At 38.3% G+C, this 21,239-nt stretch overlaps 1 protein-coding gene, 1 long non-coding RNA gene and 1 other non-coding gene across 3 annotated transcripts; 1 reads left to right on the forward strand and 2 right to left on the reverse strand.

Moving 5' to 3' along the window:
- Positions 1 to 3,925: 3,925 nt before the first annotated feature.
- LOC131794378 (U4 spliceosomal RNA) lies at positions 3,926 to 4,063 on the forward strand. Its single transcript, XR_009340967.1, has one exon. It is a non-coding gene; the product is annotated as a U4 spliceosomal RNA (small nuclear RNA).
- Positions 4,064 to 5,711: 1,648 nt separating this feature from the next.
- On the reverse strand, positions 5,712 to 6,851 carry LOC131794334 (ras-related protein Rab-30). The gene has a single exon (XM_059111855.2). The coding sequence runs from the start codon at positions 6,750 to 6,752 to the stop codon at positions 6,081 to 6,083; it is 672 nt and encodes a 223-aa protein (XP_058967838.1). The 5' UTR covers positions 6,753 to 6,851; the 3' UTR covers positions 5,712 to 6,080.
- An 11,133-nt stretch (positions 6,852 to 17,984) lies between these two features.
- Positions 17,985 to 20,774, reverse strand: LOC136280046 (uncharacterized). The gene is made up of 2 exons (XR_010717110.1): positions 20,240 to 20,774; positions 17,985 to 18,219 (listed from the first exon to the last, which is right to left on the reverse strand). It is a non-coding gene; the product is annotated as an uncharacterized lncRNA (long non-coding RNA).
- Positions 20,775 to 21,239: the final 465 nt, after the last annotated feature.

Genomic DNA, 21,239 nt, shown 5'->3' on the forward strand with positions numbered 1-21,239 from the left:
TCATTAACCCTATTTTCAATATCCTACCTTGTTTAATTAACACCGCCTCTTAGAAAAAAATCTAACTCATTAGTTTTTTCTCCTTCTCTTTTAGAATTTTGCCTTTGTTATCTCTGAGAGAAATTTCGTTGTCGAGGTACTTCGGCGAGTTGCGTATTTCTTCAATAAACTAAACGTAAAGATTATAACAGTGATTGAAAAAAATTGAGAATAATAATTGGTCTGTATTGAAATGTGCTGCCCATCAGTAACAAATGGTTTATGAAGCGCTAGCGCGGTCAAATTCTGCAAACCCAACTCATTTTTGTTGCCATGTAGATCTGCTCTATGGCTCGAGACGCAGAGTCAATATTCCACCGTTTTGAGTATCATTTACCACATTCACCTCGCTTCACCCACGCGGACGTTAAAAAATCAGGAGCACTATGGTATAAGACTCTAACATGCTACAAAAGGCTTTGATCAGTAGCAGCTGGTGCTAGTGTTTGTATTTTAATAAGGAAGATTTCTTTACCACCTTATTCATTTGACCTTATTAACAATTCTTAAAATAATTGAAGATCGATCGTCGAGACACAAAATGAATGTCCTCCGAAGAAAACGACGACAGCTCCCTAAAGATGTGACTAAAGTTCTTTCAACGGTTCTAAAAGATCGCTTGCATTGAAGCAACACCTTGCACCTTGAAAGACATAATCATTTTTTTCATCGAAAGAAAAAACTTAAAAATGGAACGATCTGATTGAAGTGTTTGTCTTTGCAGCACTGAATAAATGTTCTTGTCAGGGTTCGTTAACACGTTCCAGTTATTTCCGTGGAAAGGTGATCATTTGCTCAATTGTCCAGAATTAAGACGATTTATTGTAGTTGAAAAGTGGCGACCATCTCAGACGCACCAATATTTGTGTAACTGATGAAAAGTCTCCGTTTGAAAACGCGACAAGGAAATACAACTTTAAAGGTTAATCAGCAAACAAAATTATCGGTCCGATTACGAGCTCTACCTGCATGATTTTTACTCGATATAAATATCACTGAACTTAAAGGACTTTAATTTTCAGCGAATAGCTCGAACTGAACCTGGAAATGGATGCTCGTGAATTATTTCTACTGCTGTCGCTGTCTCTAACTGTGACTAGTCTGCAAGGTGATCTAAACTTCAACGGCAAAGGATTTCAGGTTTTTCACACAAACTTTGCTGAAGAGCATGTGGAGAGGTACGAAGTTGAGATGTGGTTTCGAACAACAAAACATTCTGAAATGGTGTTGCTGATGATTCAAAATGGCGTAGGTCCGCAAACGTTGGTTGAGTTGCACGACGGAAAGTTACGGTAAGTTTTCAAGAGTCTCCTGTTGAAATTCCTTTACTAGTTTTTGAACAAGATAAAAAGTCAAACTATAATCTTACAGACAAATGCAACTGGCAAAAATTCAAATGAAACTTTCACCCACGAATGGCAGGTTAGAGTTTGAGGTCTGTATTCGTTTGTCAGTTAATCATTGCTTTTGCTATCCAATACGTAATTATAGGCTGATTTTGTTGGCTCTGTCAATAACGAATGTTGTATTCCCCGGTCGCGTTTTCAAACGAACTCCTTTTGGAGTTCAGTGAATGCTTATGAATTTCTGGCACTTTTTTTTTTTAACTTCACTCTGTTGTTTTGCTTCTGCCATTTGTAATCTCGCGAAAGTAACGCCCAAGTATATCCCGAACAGATGACATAAAATGCTTCATTTTCACTGATTTACACCTCTTTAATGTTTCACACTTCTGAGAAACGCCTTGCTTGAGGTATTTTACTCGGCGAAAAATGGATCTGGCGCCAAACGGGGTTAACATTACCATCAACCTACTGCTTTCAAAAGGTCTAATTAAAAGTTCTTTTTTTTCCTGAAGCAGAGTTTTGCATTTCACTCAAACGAAAAGTTTGCTACTTTTTTCTCAAATTCCTACTGATTTTGTGAAAACGGGAAACCTTACGCCAAATGCAGCAAGCTAGCGCACTTTACCACGAGGCGGGAACTTGCACCTCACAGCGTAGATTCAGTGAAAAATCATTCATGTCAGTTGCTGCTTACCCTGTAGTTCTCTTGTTCTAGAGATGCTCGGACATAAATTATATTAAACTTCAAGGAACTCACTGCACACGGCAATGGCCACTTAAAAACAAGGCAACATTCGAGATAGTGCGAGTAGTACTAGTAAAATCTTTGGCCATCTTTAAGTGTCATTGGTCGTATACAAAGATCATAAGTATTCAATGGTAGCGAGGCAGATGCGCTTTCGATTAATAACATCTGAGCATCCCAACAAGTCAGTTTAGGTTTTATCATTTTACACTCTTCAGAATACACTAAATAATATTTCAAATGAAAGAAAGGTAGGTCAGGAATAGTTGGCGTCAGAATTGACGTGGCGTAAACAAAGAGGTGTTTACCCCTTTAAATAGGTGTGTAGCCCTGTTTCAGATGTGACCAAACGGGCCACCAGTACAAAAAAGAAGAATTCATTTAAGTGAAGGTATTGGGAAATGCAGCCATATTGACACTAGATCGGTTCCTTTTCTTTTAGTGGAATGACAAATTACTTCAGTTCTACTCGAAATTTGACTCTATCAAAAAAGATTAGAATAAGCCTTTCAAATTTCTGCCTTTTTTTGCATATCTTATGCCTTCGTGTGATTTATTTCAAGCGGAGAATTACTGTGATATGTGATATTCTGCGCTCAATTTCACAAGACTTTTCTGGCACTTTTCGATTGAATGTCGTAACACCAATACCAGAGTAATTACAAGGGCCAATCGGAGGAAAGAAGGACTTAACATGGAGCCAATCAGAACTTAAGATATTTTGGTAACTGACTGATTGATTATGAGAGGATAGTACGAGATTTAACTCCAACGCCCTAACATCAGCATTCTCCATACTATTCCTTCTACATTTGCTATGGCACTGACAAGGATAATTTCGTTAAAAAATTAAGAGCTTTTCAAGTTTACGATTAGTTTCTTTATCCTCATGAGCCTAATGTTTGATTCAGCAGTGATACCTTAATGAAAAATTAAAGCCAGAGTTAAGGACTAGTCATATTGCGCAGTAAATACAGACAAAAGCAGTCTCGAACCACTCATTCCCCTCCAATCTATTATTTTAACGAGTTAGGGAAACCTGATCTCGATAGCGGCTACTTTTCACTCTGCTGTTAAAATCATGAGGGGAAGCCTCGCCACAAGGCAAAGCCGCCGTTCAGGAGTAATTTAAAAGTCTATGAACAGCTATGATGATGGATGAGGTCGTTCCATGATATCTAAAGCCAGCATGTGGTGTCACTATAGAGTATTGTGAAAACGAAAAATACTGATAAAATTGCATTTTGATTAAAAAAAAGTATTCATGCTATCATACCTCAACATGCAATTTATCATAAACAATATTACTTTTCACAGGCGAGACTTCGAAGTGACATGAAAAGATTTCCAAATTCTAATGTTACGTGCGCGTTGGCTGCACTTACGCTTTCACGCTTCCCCTAAATTTCAGCTGTACAACGATTGTAACCAGTAAGGGTACGGGTAATAATAAAATTATGCGGAAAACGTGATGGAAATTGATACGAGACAGGTCTTCATTTATCGAAACTCTTAGAGGTGCGATTAAATCGATTAAACGCGTGCGCATGCGTGAGTTCTTAGGTGGTTGATCGATGGGTGATCGACCGAGGTTGCCACAATTTCTTGTTTTTTTTATGTAGAAAAAATTGTTTTTTGCGATCAAGCAGCATTTTTTTCAGATTAATCTTCAGGCAAAGGGGTATCTGTTTGAAAAGGAAATAGCAATTGAATTCGAGAAATTGGCAAGGGAGAGAGTTCCCATATTGAAGGCGTAATTGGCCATATAGAATCCTCTTTTTACATTTGTCTATTTAGCTTTGCGCAGTGGCATCACCGTAGTCAGTGAGGTTCATCCGAGGCGCGGTTATTGCTGATTGAAAACTTTTCCCAATACCCCGCAAGATGGCTTGAAATACAGCCGGCTTTGCAATTTTTAACGGTCCATACGGACCTTACGTACTCCAAAAAAAATTTTATACAAGAAAAAATTTATTTGAACCAACGTAACTGCTAACCGCCGAAAAATTACAACAATTCGTCTGTTCCTGACGATAGTAGCTGGAAATTTTTTGTGGTAAAGGAGCCCGATCAGCCATAACCTGTGTCTGCTTGGCGCTGTGTAAAACTGCCGTAGGCGCCACAAGGTTATTTTACCGAAACAACACGGACAATTTTCATCTATGGCGCGCGCGTTCTTGTGATGGCATCTCGAGGAAGCGTTTTAAAATTTTTGTAAAAGGATTAACATTTTATCGGCCTAATAGCTTTTCGGTTTCGAAGATTTTTGTTGACCGTAGGAATTAGTAAGCGCGGATGATTTATGCAGACGTGTTTTTACAATGCCGCAGGTATTCTGATGCATATCAAATGAGCTGAACACTGCGAGTGATAATGCTTTGTCGGAGATAATAGAACTATAATTCTTTCTTGTTCAAAACCAACTCTACCACTTTCATTAGAAATTCTAGTGTTTTGCCCCAGCTAGCACTCCTACATTAGGATCGATCAATTCAGTACAAACCACGCCATGCAAAACTTCCATGGTTTCGTTTTCTTACCCGACTGACTTCGAAAATGAGTGCTTTGGTCTGTTACTTATCAAAAGCTTCTTTACTGTTCATGATTAAAAACCTGACTCTGATATCATTTGGATTACATGTGAAAATAGCGATGTGAACGGTGAGGAGCGCACGGCAAAAGCTTCATGCTAAAAATATTTTGATCAAAGTTTTTTATTTTAATCCACACTCATCATAGTTATGACATTCATTCGACTCTACCGCTTAAGTGCGGTGAGCGCTTCTTCTTCGCGCACTTCGATTTAGGAAAGGATTCTTAACCCTTTAGAAAAATAAGAAATGCTTGAATTTCTTCGTAACTTCATAAAAAAACTGCCTCCTTTCCTTTGCCCCCCCCGCGAATACTGAAATTAAAATAGAGTTGCTGAAACAATCATTTTTCAAACACCCACGCAATAGTTCGAGCGTTTTCGTATGCCATGCTGAAACTGACAGGATCATGTTTTCGTTTCTCAGCGAAGGAGAATCTAGACGTAACATTTTATCACAAGCTGAGTGCTGCTGGTTATGCAAATGATTCATAAAAATTTAAAACTTTGTTGAATTTGCATAACATTGAAAGAGTTCTTTGACTCTTTATTGAGACGCGGTTAACCGTGAACAAAACAACAGAAAGGAAATTTTCATTCTTCTTCGCTGTGTGTTGGCTGAAGTTTCTTAGTGGAAAGCTCGTTTAAGTTTCTTCGGCATTAAAGGCCTACATATTTCCACACATTACAGATTTTTGAAAGAAGAGAAAAAAAAAGCAATTTCAAAGTTTACGCTCTCTCAGACAGCGGCTGCGATGCTGAAAGCTTGGGGTCGTTTCTTGTCGTGATTAAGATAACACAAGCAAGGAAAGTCAGGTTTTCTTGTGTGACTTGCTCTCTTCAACAGACACGTGCCATGCATGAGCGATGTCGCTTTTTAACCCATTCAAAAACATCAATTGATTACGGGTGCTGCTTTGAAATTGATTGTTCCTCTTCAATAAGCCACCGACAAAGTACTAGAAACAGGCATATAAGCAAAACTACAACGTGAAATAACTGAGAGAATTTTATTTTGTTATATGCATATCTGTATATTACATCCTCCGCTTATGTTACAAATATAATTTCATCATCTTATAAAATATACATATACACAGAGTGCTCTGCACCAATTTACATTAAATCAATTAATTTTTGAAGCACTTTGATTGAGCTTGATTTCAAGCTGAAATTCTTATTTGACATTATCTTCGCATAAGTAACAACATGATTTTAGTGATTTCCGCAGAACTGAAATAATGATTTTACATAATTTATTAAGAGCCTTAGGGGTTCAGATTAGAGAGGAAAAAAATCCCCTTGGTTTTTTCCTTTGTCTCTGAGAATTTGACTATTTTTAAGGTTCAAATTTTAAATTTTAAATTCCACACAAAGTCGCCGTGGTTTGAATAGGCAGTTTCTGTCCAAGTTTCTTTATGTAAGATACAATGCTAAAGGTCTTCTTGACGACACTGTAGTTGGTGGTACAGTTTTGGCGGTTCAGATTCCTGCTCTTTGCATTTTCTCTCAGTTGCTCAGCTAACTCAGTGAAAAGAGTCTCAATGTTGTCGTCCCATTTAGCGGACGTTTCAATGTACAATAAATCCTCGAATTCTGCGAGATTTGCCGCAGATCTTGAATTCACCATTCTTTTAGCGCCTTTCAAGTCTGTTTTGTTACCGACCAGTACCTTGACGGCGTTCTTCGTTGTGTAACGCTGAACATCCATCAACCACTGAGGTATGCTGGCGAACGAGCCACGATTTGTAAGGTCAAATACCATGATGACAGCATCGGCGTTTCGGTAGTAGCTCTGTGTTATTGAGCGGTGTTTTTCTTGTCCAGCAGTGTCCCAACACTGAAGTTTCACTTTATCGCCATGAATGTTCAGAATCTTCGAGTCCACATCAACGCCAACGGTCGAAGAGATGTTCTCGGCGAAGTATCCCTTGGTAAATCTTCGAATCAAAGACGTTTTCCCAACGCCAACATCTCCGATCACTAAAATTTTGAACAAATATTTGAAATCATTTCGGGATGTGTCCTCCATGATTTTTCCTCTTTCTCCCTCAGCAGTTGTTTTCCTTTTTTTTTCTTCGTGACTTCAGAGATGCGCACAGCTCGGTTCCAGTGTGTAGACTGAAAAGGAAGTGTAAGCGCTCGGATTTTATACCCGGCCTTGCCCAGCGGTATGTCAAAGCTTACAGGGTGTTCACTGTCGCGAGGTCATTGTTTCCGATTCAATGCACGTAATTTCCTCTAGGCACTCCTTTGGCACATTGCAAACGCATTATTATTCTAAATCAAAGATATACAAAGCTCTGTGATGAGTCCCTCGAGGAATTATTTGTTTGCCAACAAAAATAGCTGGCGCGTGCCACACTCGATATTGCTCAAAACATATGTTTATTTCTTACACCTGCCTCGCGAGCCGTTCGCGTGCCATACGAAACAACACCGCATAACACGTGATCCATTACACGCTTTAGAGGGCACGTGTAGTTTAGGACGCCGGTTGGAGAGAGAAACTAATGAATCAAGCAAGCGTAAGAAAAATTTTCTATTGTTTTGATTTCGGTCAGGACGATGACTTTGAATTGTCCAGCTAACACATCGGAATATTCGTGGTTCAAGAAATGATATTTGGCCCAGATGACGCTTGCCTCACAGTTGGAAAAGTCGTGGATCACTCTTAGGAGCGAGACAAAGGCCTTTAAGAGTCTAAAACGACGCTATGCTTCGCCCTTTCATCCTCTCGCAGGGAGGCAACTAATTTAACCATGCGGTAACTGATCGTTATTCATAATACGAACGCGAATGATTTCCTTAAGTTGCAAAGCGGTGTTTTCAACGCTCCACTTTTCCCCGCTTCTTTTATTTCAACCGTTGTAACTTCTGTAACAAAAGGTTTATAAATCTTTAAATCACCAAGAATAAGGCACCTGGAGGACTTCAATAAAACCATTTCACGAACAAAGGCTAGGATTGTGCAAAAAAATACGCTTTGTTCGATACCAAAACTAATTTGTTAATGTGACTGATTATGCATGCGTATAATTTGTTGACTTGAAAGGAAGTTTAAAGTCGTTTTATAAATTTCAATTTTAATCATAAATTCACGCCACGTGCCACCTTAGTTTTCTTAGTTTCTTAATCAAGGTTTCAAAGCTACGAATTCGTAATTTTTAATACGGAAAACCAAACATTGTTCTTTCTTGTTTTGTTCCATAAATACCCTTTGTTTGAGTCTATCGAACGTTTCTTTTTTTTCGTTCTTTTTCTCAGGGTAAACTCTTCTGTAACTTGAAATGCGACTTCTTCACAACATCAAGATTCTAAATCTATGAATAAGCTTAAACCTCCTTTCCCCTACTCGCTACATAAATTTTCTGGTTCATTTCGCGATTAAAACAAATCCCTCATCACTGCAGCTGAATCAACCCGTAGCCGAAATTTACAGCAGACATAATAATTTTTTGTCTCTCTGCAGAAACTTTCACCTACTTGCGAATTGCGAAGAGCTTATAGCCTTTGTTATTCAGTGAACCGCGGGTTTATTCACTAAAATTCTCTTGTTATGATAGACTTATCATCAAATTGCACCAAACTGTCGGCTTTGAAAGCGCTTTCCACACGTGGCTGTGTTTGCTTTTAGAGAATCACAATGTCTATCATTGAAAGATCCTGTGTTCTCACCAAATGCTGTTTACTGTCAATGATAACTCTTTTCATCATTTATAAAGAAAGAAACGCGTGTCGGTCGAGTGTTCAAAGCTGTTATCGCTCTGTTTTTATGTACCTTGCCTTAGGGTACAAAAATGCTTCATGAATCATTATAGGTCAACCCTTTTGTCCGATATTGATTGAGCATGGCCCCAGATAGGAAGCGAACGGATGGAACACCGTGTGAGCGTCGAGAAAATTCGTTTGTTTGTTCTTAAAAATTTCAGTTCATTTCCTGCTCAGTAGATTGTTATGTAAATATTTCTATCTCTTTCATCTACTTGCATTTAAGAAAGATTTGGACACAAAAAAATTCCGAAATGGACGGCAACCAAATATTAACTCGCGACCTGAGAAACCAAAACTTGAAAAAAAAATTGTTTTGATGATGTATAGCCGCAGTCAGTTAAGTTTCGTTCCTTTTTCTCTTTTTTTTTTTTTTTTTTTTTTGTCTTTTTGTCTTTTTTCATGAAAACTCAAATTTTTTTAAAAACACATTTTTGAAAACCTGAATGCAAAGTCAAATCCACCCAGGGATAGGCATGACTAGTGTTACGTGTACTTCCGTCACCCTTGTAATGTCACTCAACATCGCGCAAGTGTCCTGAGAAGTGATATGGGTCGATCTCGATTGTTATATTAGAGAGACAGATAGATACATAACCTTTATTAATACACGATAATATCTTAAGCTACAAGCTTGTGTGGTCGTGTGAAGAAAAAAGGAAAATCACACGTTTTGTAAATATAACTTGAATTTGAAAATAGAAAGTGATAGTTGTTGTAACTTCTAAGTAAAAAAAAGATCGGTATGTAAAAGGCAAGCAGTAGAAGCGGAAAGAAGGTCAGATTTGAATTCCTCAAAGTGGTGAGTAGGCATTTTTTCAGATTATTGAATACCTGGGTATTTTTAAAAGGTGAGTCCCTTCAGAGAGTAACCATCTGAGCGACATTTAAAGATGTTTTCAGACAGTGAGTCGGGGAGAGTGGCATTATAGCCTTGTAAAAAAGCTCAAAAATGTCAAATTTACAACGCAAAAAAAAGTGTAGGCCACTAGTCGTATCTAAACACGTCCGATGATGTCATATTCATTTCAAAACCAAACAAGGACAGCTAAAACAATGTTTAAGTAATAATCTTCTTCCGTTTTGGATCGATTACTCGTATGTTCTGAAGGGGAATTTTTCAGGAAGAGGAAAGTTCCTGTTTATTCAGTTACACCTTAGTGTGGGCGTTCATGGTGTGATCGACGCAAAAGAAACTAATTATGTTACAAGAGCTAAGAGAAATCAGCATCGGACTAAAGCGGAAAAGCCATTTTCTGCTCATAAAGTGATCTTACTTTCTCACTCGATTAAATGGTCGGGCAATTATTACAAGGAGATAATTAATTGAGAAAAGAATAAGCACCTGATTTTGCTAGAGGAATGTCTTATTTGATGTAATATCATTGGGCCGTGATCGTATAAGTGGTCTCGAGAAAAATCATTGCCAGCAGTGCTTGAGAATATTCTCTTTAGCAACATCATATAGTAATAACTATTACATTCTTGACACTAATAGTGGTAATGTTAAATAAAATAATTCTACGATAACAACATAACATGATATGATCTTCTATCCAAGATAAAAGAATGACTCCCCTAGTTTTTCCAATTTGGTCTCAATATAACTTCATTATTGTTACGACTGCTTCTTACTCCAAAAGTTTTTTTTCATCATCATTTTTAATAGTATACTCATCGTCATTATCTCTTATCATATCCAATTGTACCGAGGCAGGAAGAGTTGGTTGATGACTCAATTGTTTTGGGATTTTTCCGAGATTTTCCTCGGGGATTTTTTGAGGATTTTGTTTAGCTTCGGGAGCTTTCTGAGCCAGAGGGGTGCTCCCCTTATGTCGTGTTCGCATAAGAATTTCCGACATATTTTAAAGGGATTACCACAGAAACCACAGAAGGTTGATATTGCAGATTATCCTAATTCGAAAAACGCATTAACACTAACCCACAGCGACTTCATGCTTCCAGAACTTATCCACGACAGTTTACATGTATCTGCGACATTCTCGTGGAGAATGGCACACAAAATTTTTTGTGTTAGAAAGATTGTCACATTTTCTCACAAGCTTTATCGCTACGCCCACGAAAATTTTGGTACAGGAACTACATTTGAAATTTATGATCCTTTCAAACAATCAAAACATTACATGTCCATAGAAATGTCTCAGTTGAAATTTGACTGGATTAAGGTCGTTCCCAGAGTCTCTCTTCTTCTCCTTCCCCGTCTCTCTCTTTCTTTTTCCCACTACCGGACGCGGCGAGAAGAGAGAGCCTGGAATATAGGTATGACTTGATGTCCGTCCAACGAGGTTGCCTTTGTTATGTCTATTCATCTTTGAGAATCAACAAGAAACAATTTGTTGACCAGTTGCCACCAGCCTTTTGTTTACCAAATAACAGTATCGTAAAAGACCATATAACCGACGTACGCTGCAGCTTCATTAACAAACCAAGACGAAACAGTTAGTGAAGTGACACAAATTCAGGCGTAGTTGATTAAGTACCCGGCAATGACGACAACTAGGGGTGTTAAATTCAATAAAAGTGACCACGAGGTGATAGCATTGGGCTTGTAAAACAAGACTTTTTTTCCAATGCGTGTGCAGTTGCGTCTAAAGCCATCGCTTCAGGTGCAAAGTTAGTACCGAGGATTCTAACTGGCCGGGTTTACCCCTGATGTAGAATAAGAATACGACGAAATTAAGTACGTGAGATCACAAAACTTAATCGTTGTATTTAGAAGGACGTTGTTCTGAAGAGGTTGTCGGGTTAACCACAACACCATGCAAGAAAACCTGGCCTGTAGAAATATGCATTTTCAATCCCTTTGTAACGGAGCTATGATATAAATATTGCATGAACCTGTTCTTTTCACGGGCAAAACGAGAACAAAAAAGGACATATACCCCATTCACACCAACAAAATATGTCAAGCTAAACCGAGTTTAACTGAATGAAAATCAAAAACAAAGGACTGAAAAACTGAGTTTTCCATAGGTTTCAAGTAGTCATTACGGATAACTTTTATTTTTTAATTCGACAAACATCTGTAAACTATTTTGCACCGTGTCTAACAAAACAGCTTTCAAACATGTCTGAGCTTTGATGTGAATGGGATAATAGAAAAAAAAACCCTAGCTTTTTTTTTATTAACTTAGAGATGCCTCTTGGTGACTTGTCCTACAGATAAATAATCAGTTCTTTTCTTATACTACAGTTGATTTTTTTTTTTCTGCTGTTTTGAACTTTTGCTTGCATAGAGTTTTATTCGACATCATCAGTATTGTTTTTTGTGGTACCAGTTGAAACTGTTTGTTAAGCTGCTTTTAATGAAAACTTTATAGTATTTTGTCTTCAGTCCGCGTGCCCATTGTTCTATTTTAGCTGTTCAGTTTTTAACTGTTTTTTTAGTGGCTGGTAGTCCTTGTACCTTGATGTTTTAATTTTTAAAATAACATTGCAACCGGCACGAGCATCAAATAAAATGAACTGGTGGCGCTCACATAAAAGTTATTAAGATAATTTTGCATGTTATTACCCAGCTGATGGAATGCAAATCTATCAGTCACCTTAAGTGATCGTTTTTAACTTGTTCATGTAATTTAACTCCGATAAATTAGATTTACAAAGGTTGTTCAAACATTTTGCTCTGAACTCTCCTATTCCTTTTGCGAACTCTGAAGCTGCCCCTTCTTCGGTTACATTAGCTGAGCATGAAGAAAAATAAGGCAAGATAAAGAATCGCACTGTAGAGAAAAAGTGATGTATATGAGGGTGCAGCCTCAGGTAGTGCACTTGTGTCTTTGGACAAGACTGTGAACACCCTTAAAAAAGTTAAGCAGATTCGGTACGAAGTGCGAAAGAAATTCTGAAGCTCGAATGGAAAACGGTGTACTTTAGCGTATTTATGATGTAATCTTCAGCAAAAATAAATTTGCAATGATTCGGTTAGAGGAATTAATAAAATTTGCAATGATTCGGTTAGAGGAATTAATGCGGCGAGATGATTTGGATTATGCAGTTCGTTTGACACAGTCAAATTTGAGTAAGTCTTGAGCCCTCATGGATTTCAACCACGTGCCAAAATTTAGAAATTCATCGCCATTGTTGACAACGAAAACAACATTTACTTGTCCGTTTATCGCGTATAATCAAAATAAACGGGCCGGAAATCTACGACATGCATACTGAACTCTAAAAATAAGTAAACACGCTTGAAGACGCGGCGTTGCAGCTCTAACGCAGCTGGAAAGAAATTGAAAGGACGCTGAATTTTCCGCGTGGGTTCAAGAGCCAATTGCCGCCTGAAGACATCTTTGACACAAGTTTCGCTCTGAATTTTATTTGTTAGATTATACTCCACAGATTGTGGCAGAGGACAATTGTTTAGTATCTTTTAATCGTAATTGATGTTCTGTTTTCACTTACAGCTCATTTACTTAAACTGCTATCTGATCATTTGCAATAAACACAAGGAAAAAGTCAACGAGTCTTTGTAACTAAACGCTCTCCACCATGGGAATTTCATAACCTTTCAATTATTCACCACCAGTTAACGTATCTTACAGATGCTCACCAGCTGGTCTGCAGGCTTTCTCTGGGTGGATATCTGTGTGGTATTGCACGCTTAATTTGCCCTTGTAATGGATATTGACCCACTGCTTTGCGTGATTGCCCATCCGGCCAAGTATCTTATCTTTTAATTGCTGTAAACGCGTGATTCATTTCGCCTCCAGCGTTTACTACGTAGTTGTTTCTCAGCTCATATGGGATTACATTGAGCTACAAAAGTTTTTTGTGATCAAAAAGGAAAACAAAATACGCCTCTGAGTTAATCATCATTGCAGTATAACCATGGTTAAGTGGCAATTAACTTGTACTGGGCGTAGAGAAAGAGAGAAACTAGAGTCAACCTAAGTGTGACTCATTCTGTTTACTGACTCGTCTGATAAGGAACGACCGCGGCCAACTTCGATGTGGCGACGATAAAGAAATATTTTTCATATTTTAGGAAACCGCAGTTTGCATAATCTCCGCTAGAGAGAGGAGAGAACTGTCAGAGTGTCAAAACCACACCGAGCACTGCGATGTATGATTTTCAAAACGCAGCTTTAACTCAAAATTTAACTATATTTTACTGTGGAAGCATATTTTTTTTAAATTTTTTTTAATGAATCGCTTTATTCAAATGAAAGTGAAAACTTTTGATTAGGATTTTTTCTCTCGTTGAGTCAATTTTATTTCTGTTATTGTGTTTAAAGCACGTTATGTTACAAATTGAGGTTGAGGGTTTTCGATTTCGTCTTATTGAGTCTGTTGCCTTTGCATAGTTCTGCTAGTATTGAAACAACTGAATTTACTTGTTGCGAATAATAAGGAGGGTTTAAAGACGCGCTTGAGATATTAGCAGCATGCTGCGCGCACGTGGCTGTGTGCAACCAGCCGAAGTAAATCTGTTAAAAAATGAATCAAAGCTGCAATTGTTACGCAGTCAAAGGAACAATATCACGGTTTGTTGTATTGTATTTAGCACGCTTTTTTATAGTTTACATAACGCTGGCAATCCATGGAAACGCTCGCTTGTCTTTCGGTTAACTTACATCATTAAAAGTGTACTAATACGGTTGTTATTGTAAAGGAGAATATTCAACTGTAGTAAGCGGTTCTTTCTTTTTATTTCAAATACAAATTTTTAGCTACTTCTGACCGCAGGTTTTCGAGAGGTGGATAACGCCATCCACTGGGTAAATCTCTATTCGTTGGATATTGCAACACGTTTTGTTAACACTTACCCGCCCTTATAACAACCGTACACTGTGTTCTTTCCCGTTTTCTGCCTTTTTTTCTGTCTTCTTGACATTGGGTAGATGTTAGAATTCTTCCAGAGGTATTTACATCCTCTTTAATTTTGAGTAACGATAAGCCAGATTCACAGTAACAATCCCTGCTCGTCCTTTCAATCGACATCAACATTTTCTGCTAAACGCAACAGCCAAGAATAACTTTAAAGATACAAAATATCGTAAATCCAGCCTCTTAAGAGTATTCATAAACTTATTTAGTTGAATTTAGTGCAAGTGAAATTGTTTGATAGTTTGTTTAGTTGTTTAACGCTAATTAATTCGTTCCCTTTATCACTTGCTTATTACCCTTGGATAATTGTCCAATAATTCTAAAACTCTTGGCCATTTAACTTTCCACTGTATCTTGCTCACTTTCCGCGAACTGTTCGAGAAGAATCTTAAGTTTGGAATTAGTTGCTAAATTGGCGAAAAAAAACCCTTCGGCAGCTGTATCGCTCAAGCGTTTTTAATATAACACAAACAGTTATTCAGCTAAAAAATGTCAGAAAATGTCAAAATGTCAAAAAATGGCGGGAACGAATGAATAATAACTTAACCATCAGGGCTCGGTTGTTCAAAGGGTGCATAACACTATCCCACAGGTCAATCGCTACCTAGCAGATAAGAGTTGACAAAACGTGCTGGGTTGTCTACTGGATAGCGATTTATCGAGAGGATAGCGCTATCCACTCCTCAAATAAACGGAGATAGGCGAATTAGATCGAACTGGTTTAATCCATCTATCTGCGTTAAGTGCTCTTCTTTGTAATAGTACGAATTGCTTTTAAACATGGATAACTAACGTCTCTTTTTTCGTTATTAATGAATTTTCAACTACAGGTGTATTTTCATCGACAATTGCAAGCCTTTAGCCGTACAGGCCGTTGCCTCTGTTCCACACAGATCTTTCGCAGACGGGAGATGGCACAAGTTTAACATGTTCATCACTAATAAGGTGGAGAACAGCAACATGCATTGTAAAGTGGATGGGTTAGTATCACAAAAAGCCAAATCCCAAGAGCGTTTAGTTAGTAAAGTTCAGCAAATATTGTATCTTGGAGGTCGCCCTGACACGAAAAAGCAACAGGAACTGAATGGAAGCTTCACTTGTCTAACAAAAGCGGCAAATTTCTCTGGATGCGTCGCAGATCTTGAAGTAAGCTTTCACAGTTCAGGCATTCCAGAGCGTTCGAATATGTCACACATAAAACAGTTTGGAGATGTTTCAACTCTTTGTACAGCGGCAAAGGAAAACATTGCGTCATTTTCTGATAAAAATTCCAAGGTATTGCTCACGATGAAAGATAACATTAAGTTAAACACATCTTTCGAATTTCAAGTCCGAACCAGCCAGTCAAGAGCATTTGTTGGAAAGATAACGAATAAGATTTTCACGGCCTTGTTTTTCCTGGAAATGGGTCGCATGAAAGTTTCTGTAAGACTCGAAGCTACTGAAGGCCATAAAGGCGATTCCTTTCATCTGACCTCTAGAGGAACTTCACTTTTTGATAACTATTGGCATAAAGTGAATTTTTATTTTGCTAAGGGGACTGGCGCTTATTTATTCATTGACGACGCCCTAAGAGGGCACTACGAGTTTAGAACGACGATGTCGAACAAAGACTTTCAAAATGGGCGCGAATCGTCTCACTTTACAATACGTTTTGGACGCAGCGCTCGTAAATATCCCTGCTTTATAGGTTGTTTGCGTGATGTCTTTGTAAACAGTCATGGCATAAATTTTACTCAGTTCAATTCCAAGGGAATTTCTGTAGGGGAGTGCACATATTCCTCCAAACGCGATTGGTCAAAATTGGAAAAAGACATGACTAAGAATAAAACTGCCACATGGCCTACGAAAGATCCTTTTTCTGTGAGCACATACTTATATGGAGAAGCTCCTGAAACAACCATGGAGTCTACTGTTTCCTTAACGCTAGGATCGAACGCATCAGGAGGAACATTCACGGAGCTGACCCCTCAGGCAAAACAACGTTTTCAAAATGATTCAAGTTTTGATCAAACTTATCCAATTGTCGTAGCACTTGCAGTTGGCTTGTTAGTTATAATTATTGTAATAACATACATTCTCGGAGTTGGTCTAAAGCCAAGGATCCAGAAATGTTTCAAACGGACTACCACCAAGGATAAAGGTGAAACAAAGAAGAGCTCCATGAGACAAGCTGAAGATGAAGATAAACACCTCTCAAATCTATCCGGCGAACCCGGTCGTGATAAAGAGAGTCTCGCCCAATATAACTCTCATGCTCTTACATCAAAGAGATTCAGTGGGATGAGGACGCACGAAAACCTCAGATCAGGAAGAGGACTCGATGAAATATCAGTCAAAGTATGGGAAGAGCGCTATTTGAACAATGCTGCTTGCACAACCGTAGATTCGAATTTCCTCACAATACCAAAAAGCTACTATACCCAGGTACCGACTACAAAATCTCAAGAAAAACTGTCCATAAACTTTGATATCATTGGACAAACGATTAACAATACTCCGCGCCTAAATGACTCTGTCACTTTACGCAACCTTGACCATGGTGTCCTCGGACATCCATCTGACTCGATGGGGGAGTGTAATGGAGGAATAGGAACTATGACTAATTCCAACCCACCGCAGAGCCCTAAACATTTTAATAAAGCTTATTCAGGCCACAGCACGTTGCCAAAGCCTAAGAAAATGCCAAGTCTGTCATGGGCGTACGGAAGACGTTTCATCCGAAATGAATCATCAGATACCGACTGTAGTGACGTGGATAAAGTAACGAGAACACGGCCGCGCAATCTCTCGACGGAGAATGAAAAAGTAATGATGCCTCGGCAGCTGAAGTTTTTAGAATCCAGCGAGGATGAAATGGAAAGGAGAAGAATTTCCATCGGAAACCGTAGGTATGGGCGGATTCGAAAGCTTCAGACCTTCTCTGAAGAAACGTCATTCAAGCTGTATTCACTTAAGGAAGAAGAAAAGGAAGTTGATTTAGACCAGCGAAATCCTTTCACCGCAAACGGACTTAAAGTTTACTTAAGGGATCGGAGTGGAACTGCATGTTTTGTCGAAACCTCCGAGCATTGCGACGACCCTGTCAGCAGCATTGGCGTCCAGGCGAGAGCTCTTGATGGTTATACGAGCAGTTGCCCTGAGAGCATTAACTGCCTCTCAGAAAAAGAAGACAGCTACAGAAACTTACGTTACTCAAAGCGTCTCACAACACATTATTTTTGACTTGGTTTGGCGACTGCATTTAGTTTAACTAAATTCACCTTTTTGTCATTTAACGATGAAAAATTTCCATCTTGTATGAACAGCATATATGAACTAAATTAAAAACTCAGCTATCTTCAATGTCTGCAGCAAAAGGAGTTCAAAGAGTCATTGGAGAGGAAACTCACTTGTTTGCCAGAGCAACTCGTATCTATCGAGACCTGTATCAAAGTCACCCCTGCTCGAGCACCAAATCCCTCAATCTTTTATCATTAGTAGCAATACCAGTCAGATCGAAATAATGCCCCAGTTATAGGCCACGACAGCTTCCTCTTCTTCCTCTCACCCTTTGCCACTTAACTCTTATTGAAGATCGACTGTATTTACTGTACGCGTGGAAATTACAACCAGAGCAACAGCTAGAACTATAGAGAATGAATAAAAATGCTAACTGTTTTTTTATTATTATTATTATTTGAATTGAAGCTGACTTAATACTAGTTACATCATTTAGATGGTACTGTTCCATTCATTTTTAGTGCGTTTACGCGATTATTTCGTACATGCGCATAAGACCTCCTAAGCTTTGTGCGACTCCCTCATTAGGAGCTGCTGCCACAACAACCTTTTTGGGTTGATTCTCTTGTCCTCTGATACGGCTCTACGGAGGATTTCTTGAAAAAAAGAAAACATACCACAATTTTAGTTGAAAATGGTTATTTTAACCAAAAAAACCTCGTTCTTTCGTACTAGGGATTCGACCTTTTAAAGGAGCGTAGAAAATTACTCGAGAGTTCTCATAAGTCCGAGGAAATGCCAATTTGCGTTGAAAATCCACATTGAACTGTTAGTTAGGTCTCGTACATTTTAAAATACTCAAAGAAGAACCTACTATACGGAAAATGCACCTCTGCGGTTTACCTAAGTTCTGTCCCTAATCTTGGTCATGCCCTTCAGAAGATGCAGGATGACGCAACAAGACATTTCTGCTTCAGTATTTAAATAATAAAAATTCAGAAAAATTACTATTACTATAAAACCACAGAGGAGATTAGAAAAAGAAAGATAATAAGTTTTGAGCTCGATAAAGACATGGAGAAAGATGTTTTTCGTCTTGTCACGAGCGTTGGACAAAAAATAAATTCTGAGTCCCCATGAGGAATCGAACCTCCGCAAAGATTCTCCTTTATTTCAACTGTGACATAAATGTACAAAGAATCAAGGACTTTCAATTCATACCAATCACCCAAATATTCTAAATTGTTTATCAGCCGGTATTCGCAAAACAAGCAGAGAAAATTCACGTTGATGATTTTGGCAACGCTTGGGTCTCAGAAATGCCTCGGGTTTGGGCAATCAGATGTCATCACAGAAAGCAAAACTGGCCAGCCGACGAGATCCACCTTGTTTGGCTTTTAGAATTTAGCAGTTACAATTAGCGAGGTGGCCCAGCTCAGAAAGAGTCGTACTGAAATAATAAAATGACACGAGTCTGTTCTATCAAGGATAGCTAACAAAAAAAAAAATGTCGCATGCTACCATAACTCTCTATTTATACTTTCAATTAGTTTCTCAAGCTTTTAAATAAAAAAAGGACGCTTTTCGTTAATTTCAAGAGCTACAAGACGGCTTACCGGGCGTTTTGATATTGAAGTCTAGCCAAAATATTCGAAGTCTTCTTAGTAAGCTTTATGTTCATATTTCCGTGACAAAGTTATTTGCTTTTCTTAAATCGCATGCGTAGAGATTAAAACAAAAATTTAAGCTTTACAGGGTTCACGCCGTCCTATAAACTAAAGTAATAACATAAAAATAAATTTTCTTGGCGCACGCAGGGGTTTATAGTGTGTTTAGTCGTCCTGGCTTATAAAAAAAAGGACAAAAGAAGAAATCGCATGTAAGGAAGTAACACAAGGTGATGAGGCCATTAACAGAAATTAAGCTAGCCTCGAAATGTTTATCTGTTTACTTTATTGTTACTAAGGGAGTTTCAGCCAAATTGGAGCCGTTGCAATTGTTTTCATTTCATGAATTCACATGATATGAAATAATATTTTCAATTTTCAATTGATCCTCATGTTATAAAAGATTTATAAAAGACTTACAGACTGGTTTCGTACTGAGAACTCTTAGGAGGTGTGTAAATCATAGGAAAACAAACTTGGTCGCTTTGTGAAGATAGGAAAGCTAACAAACACACAACATGCAAAATCAGGTCAAAGCAAATGCAGCTGTATCCGTTTCCAGATAAGCTTAAATGATTCGTCTCGGCTGTAAAATTAGCAGTACGCATTTGCATTTATTCGCAGCATACATTTCTGGCACCTTAAATTAGAAGATAGCCTCGCGGCCGATTAGGGAGACGATGAATTTGTAATTTGTCGCATAATTTGAACACGAGTTTGCCAAAAAATTGAGCATCTAGGAAATACTTTCTCAATTTTAAGTCTGTAAGATTTTGCAGAATGAAAATAAGCAAGACTCTGATAGAAATGAAGGCATACAGTCGAAGAAAATTAGAGAAATTTTCGCTCTTTATGCAGATTGAGTTGTATTGAAAGTAAGACTTTTATTGCCTCGAGATATTTGACCACAACTAATGTTCCTGTCAAAGTGAACAGGATTTTATTTACTATTTTGTATCAAATCTTTCCTCTGAAATAAGAATATCTGGCTCTAATTGTTTTAACTCACCTACATAGTGGTATCTTTGGCTAGAATTAATTTTCAGGCCAGTTTTTTCCCCTGACTTTGTTTGATCCGACATTCATATTTGCTCTTCCTGCGGTTTTCAGCTGTCTAGGAGGTTTTATATTTACATAGAGCATCGCGCTCGAATTGACCGAGTTTGTTTCCTCAAGTTTCTTTAGCCGGATGACAAGTAATTCCAGTTTTTCTTCTAACTTCTTGTTCGCCTCCAACAGTTCGTCGTTGTTGTCTTCGATGTCTTTCGTTATCTTTAGTACGTGAACAAGCACGAGGCCAATAACGGTCGTGTAAACAACGACAAGAATAAATGAGCAGAGGAAAAAGAGTGTGGACTTATCCCTTAGCTTGTTTGTCTGCTGGTAGCGAATGTAACCAGGCATGATCGATGAAGAGCCAATGCCAATGTTTACTTGGTTAGATTGTGCGATGTGGCGAGAGAAGAACTACAAGCGAACGAGATATTTTCCTTGACTATCAATATTTTGTCACCATATTGCGGTTGTCATCAGTCCAATCTCGAGACAGGATATAACATGATTATTTGAATTTATGATAGGATGTCACAAGGTGATGCTAATTATGATGTCATAACCCGCGAACTTACCCAATTAGGTAAACAAAGTATCGTGCCCGATATTCGTTGTCTGCCGACCATGTTACGAAAAAGAAGAGGAGTTCTGGGTAAAAGGCATTCGCAATAGAAGCAACATGCATTACGAAACAGACAAGGGGCAACAGGCAACTGATAATATTTAAGATGACAACAAGCAAGTCAGCAATGTTTAACGCGAAAGGAGTGTCTAAAAGGAAAACGGAAATTGCTCTAGTCAACGGATACTATAGTGGGAGCAAAGTTCAAGTCCAATCTCGGGTATTAGACGACATTTTGTAAAAGGCCCATTCAAAACACTATTAACTTTCGGTTTACTTGATGCCCCGTCTGCGAAAAAAATTTCCTCTTACTTAGACTCTTGAACAGGATAGC

Source organism: Pocillopora verrucosa, chromosome 3, assembly GCF_036669915.1.
Source record: "Pocillopora verrucosa isolate sample1 chromosome 3, ASM3666991v2, whole genome shotgun sequence".
In the NCBI taxonomy this organism is placed as follows: domain Eukaryota; kingdom Metazoa; phylum Cnidaria; class Anthozoa; order Scleractinia; family Pocilloporidae; genus Pocillopora; species Pocillopora verrucosa.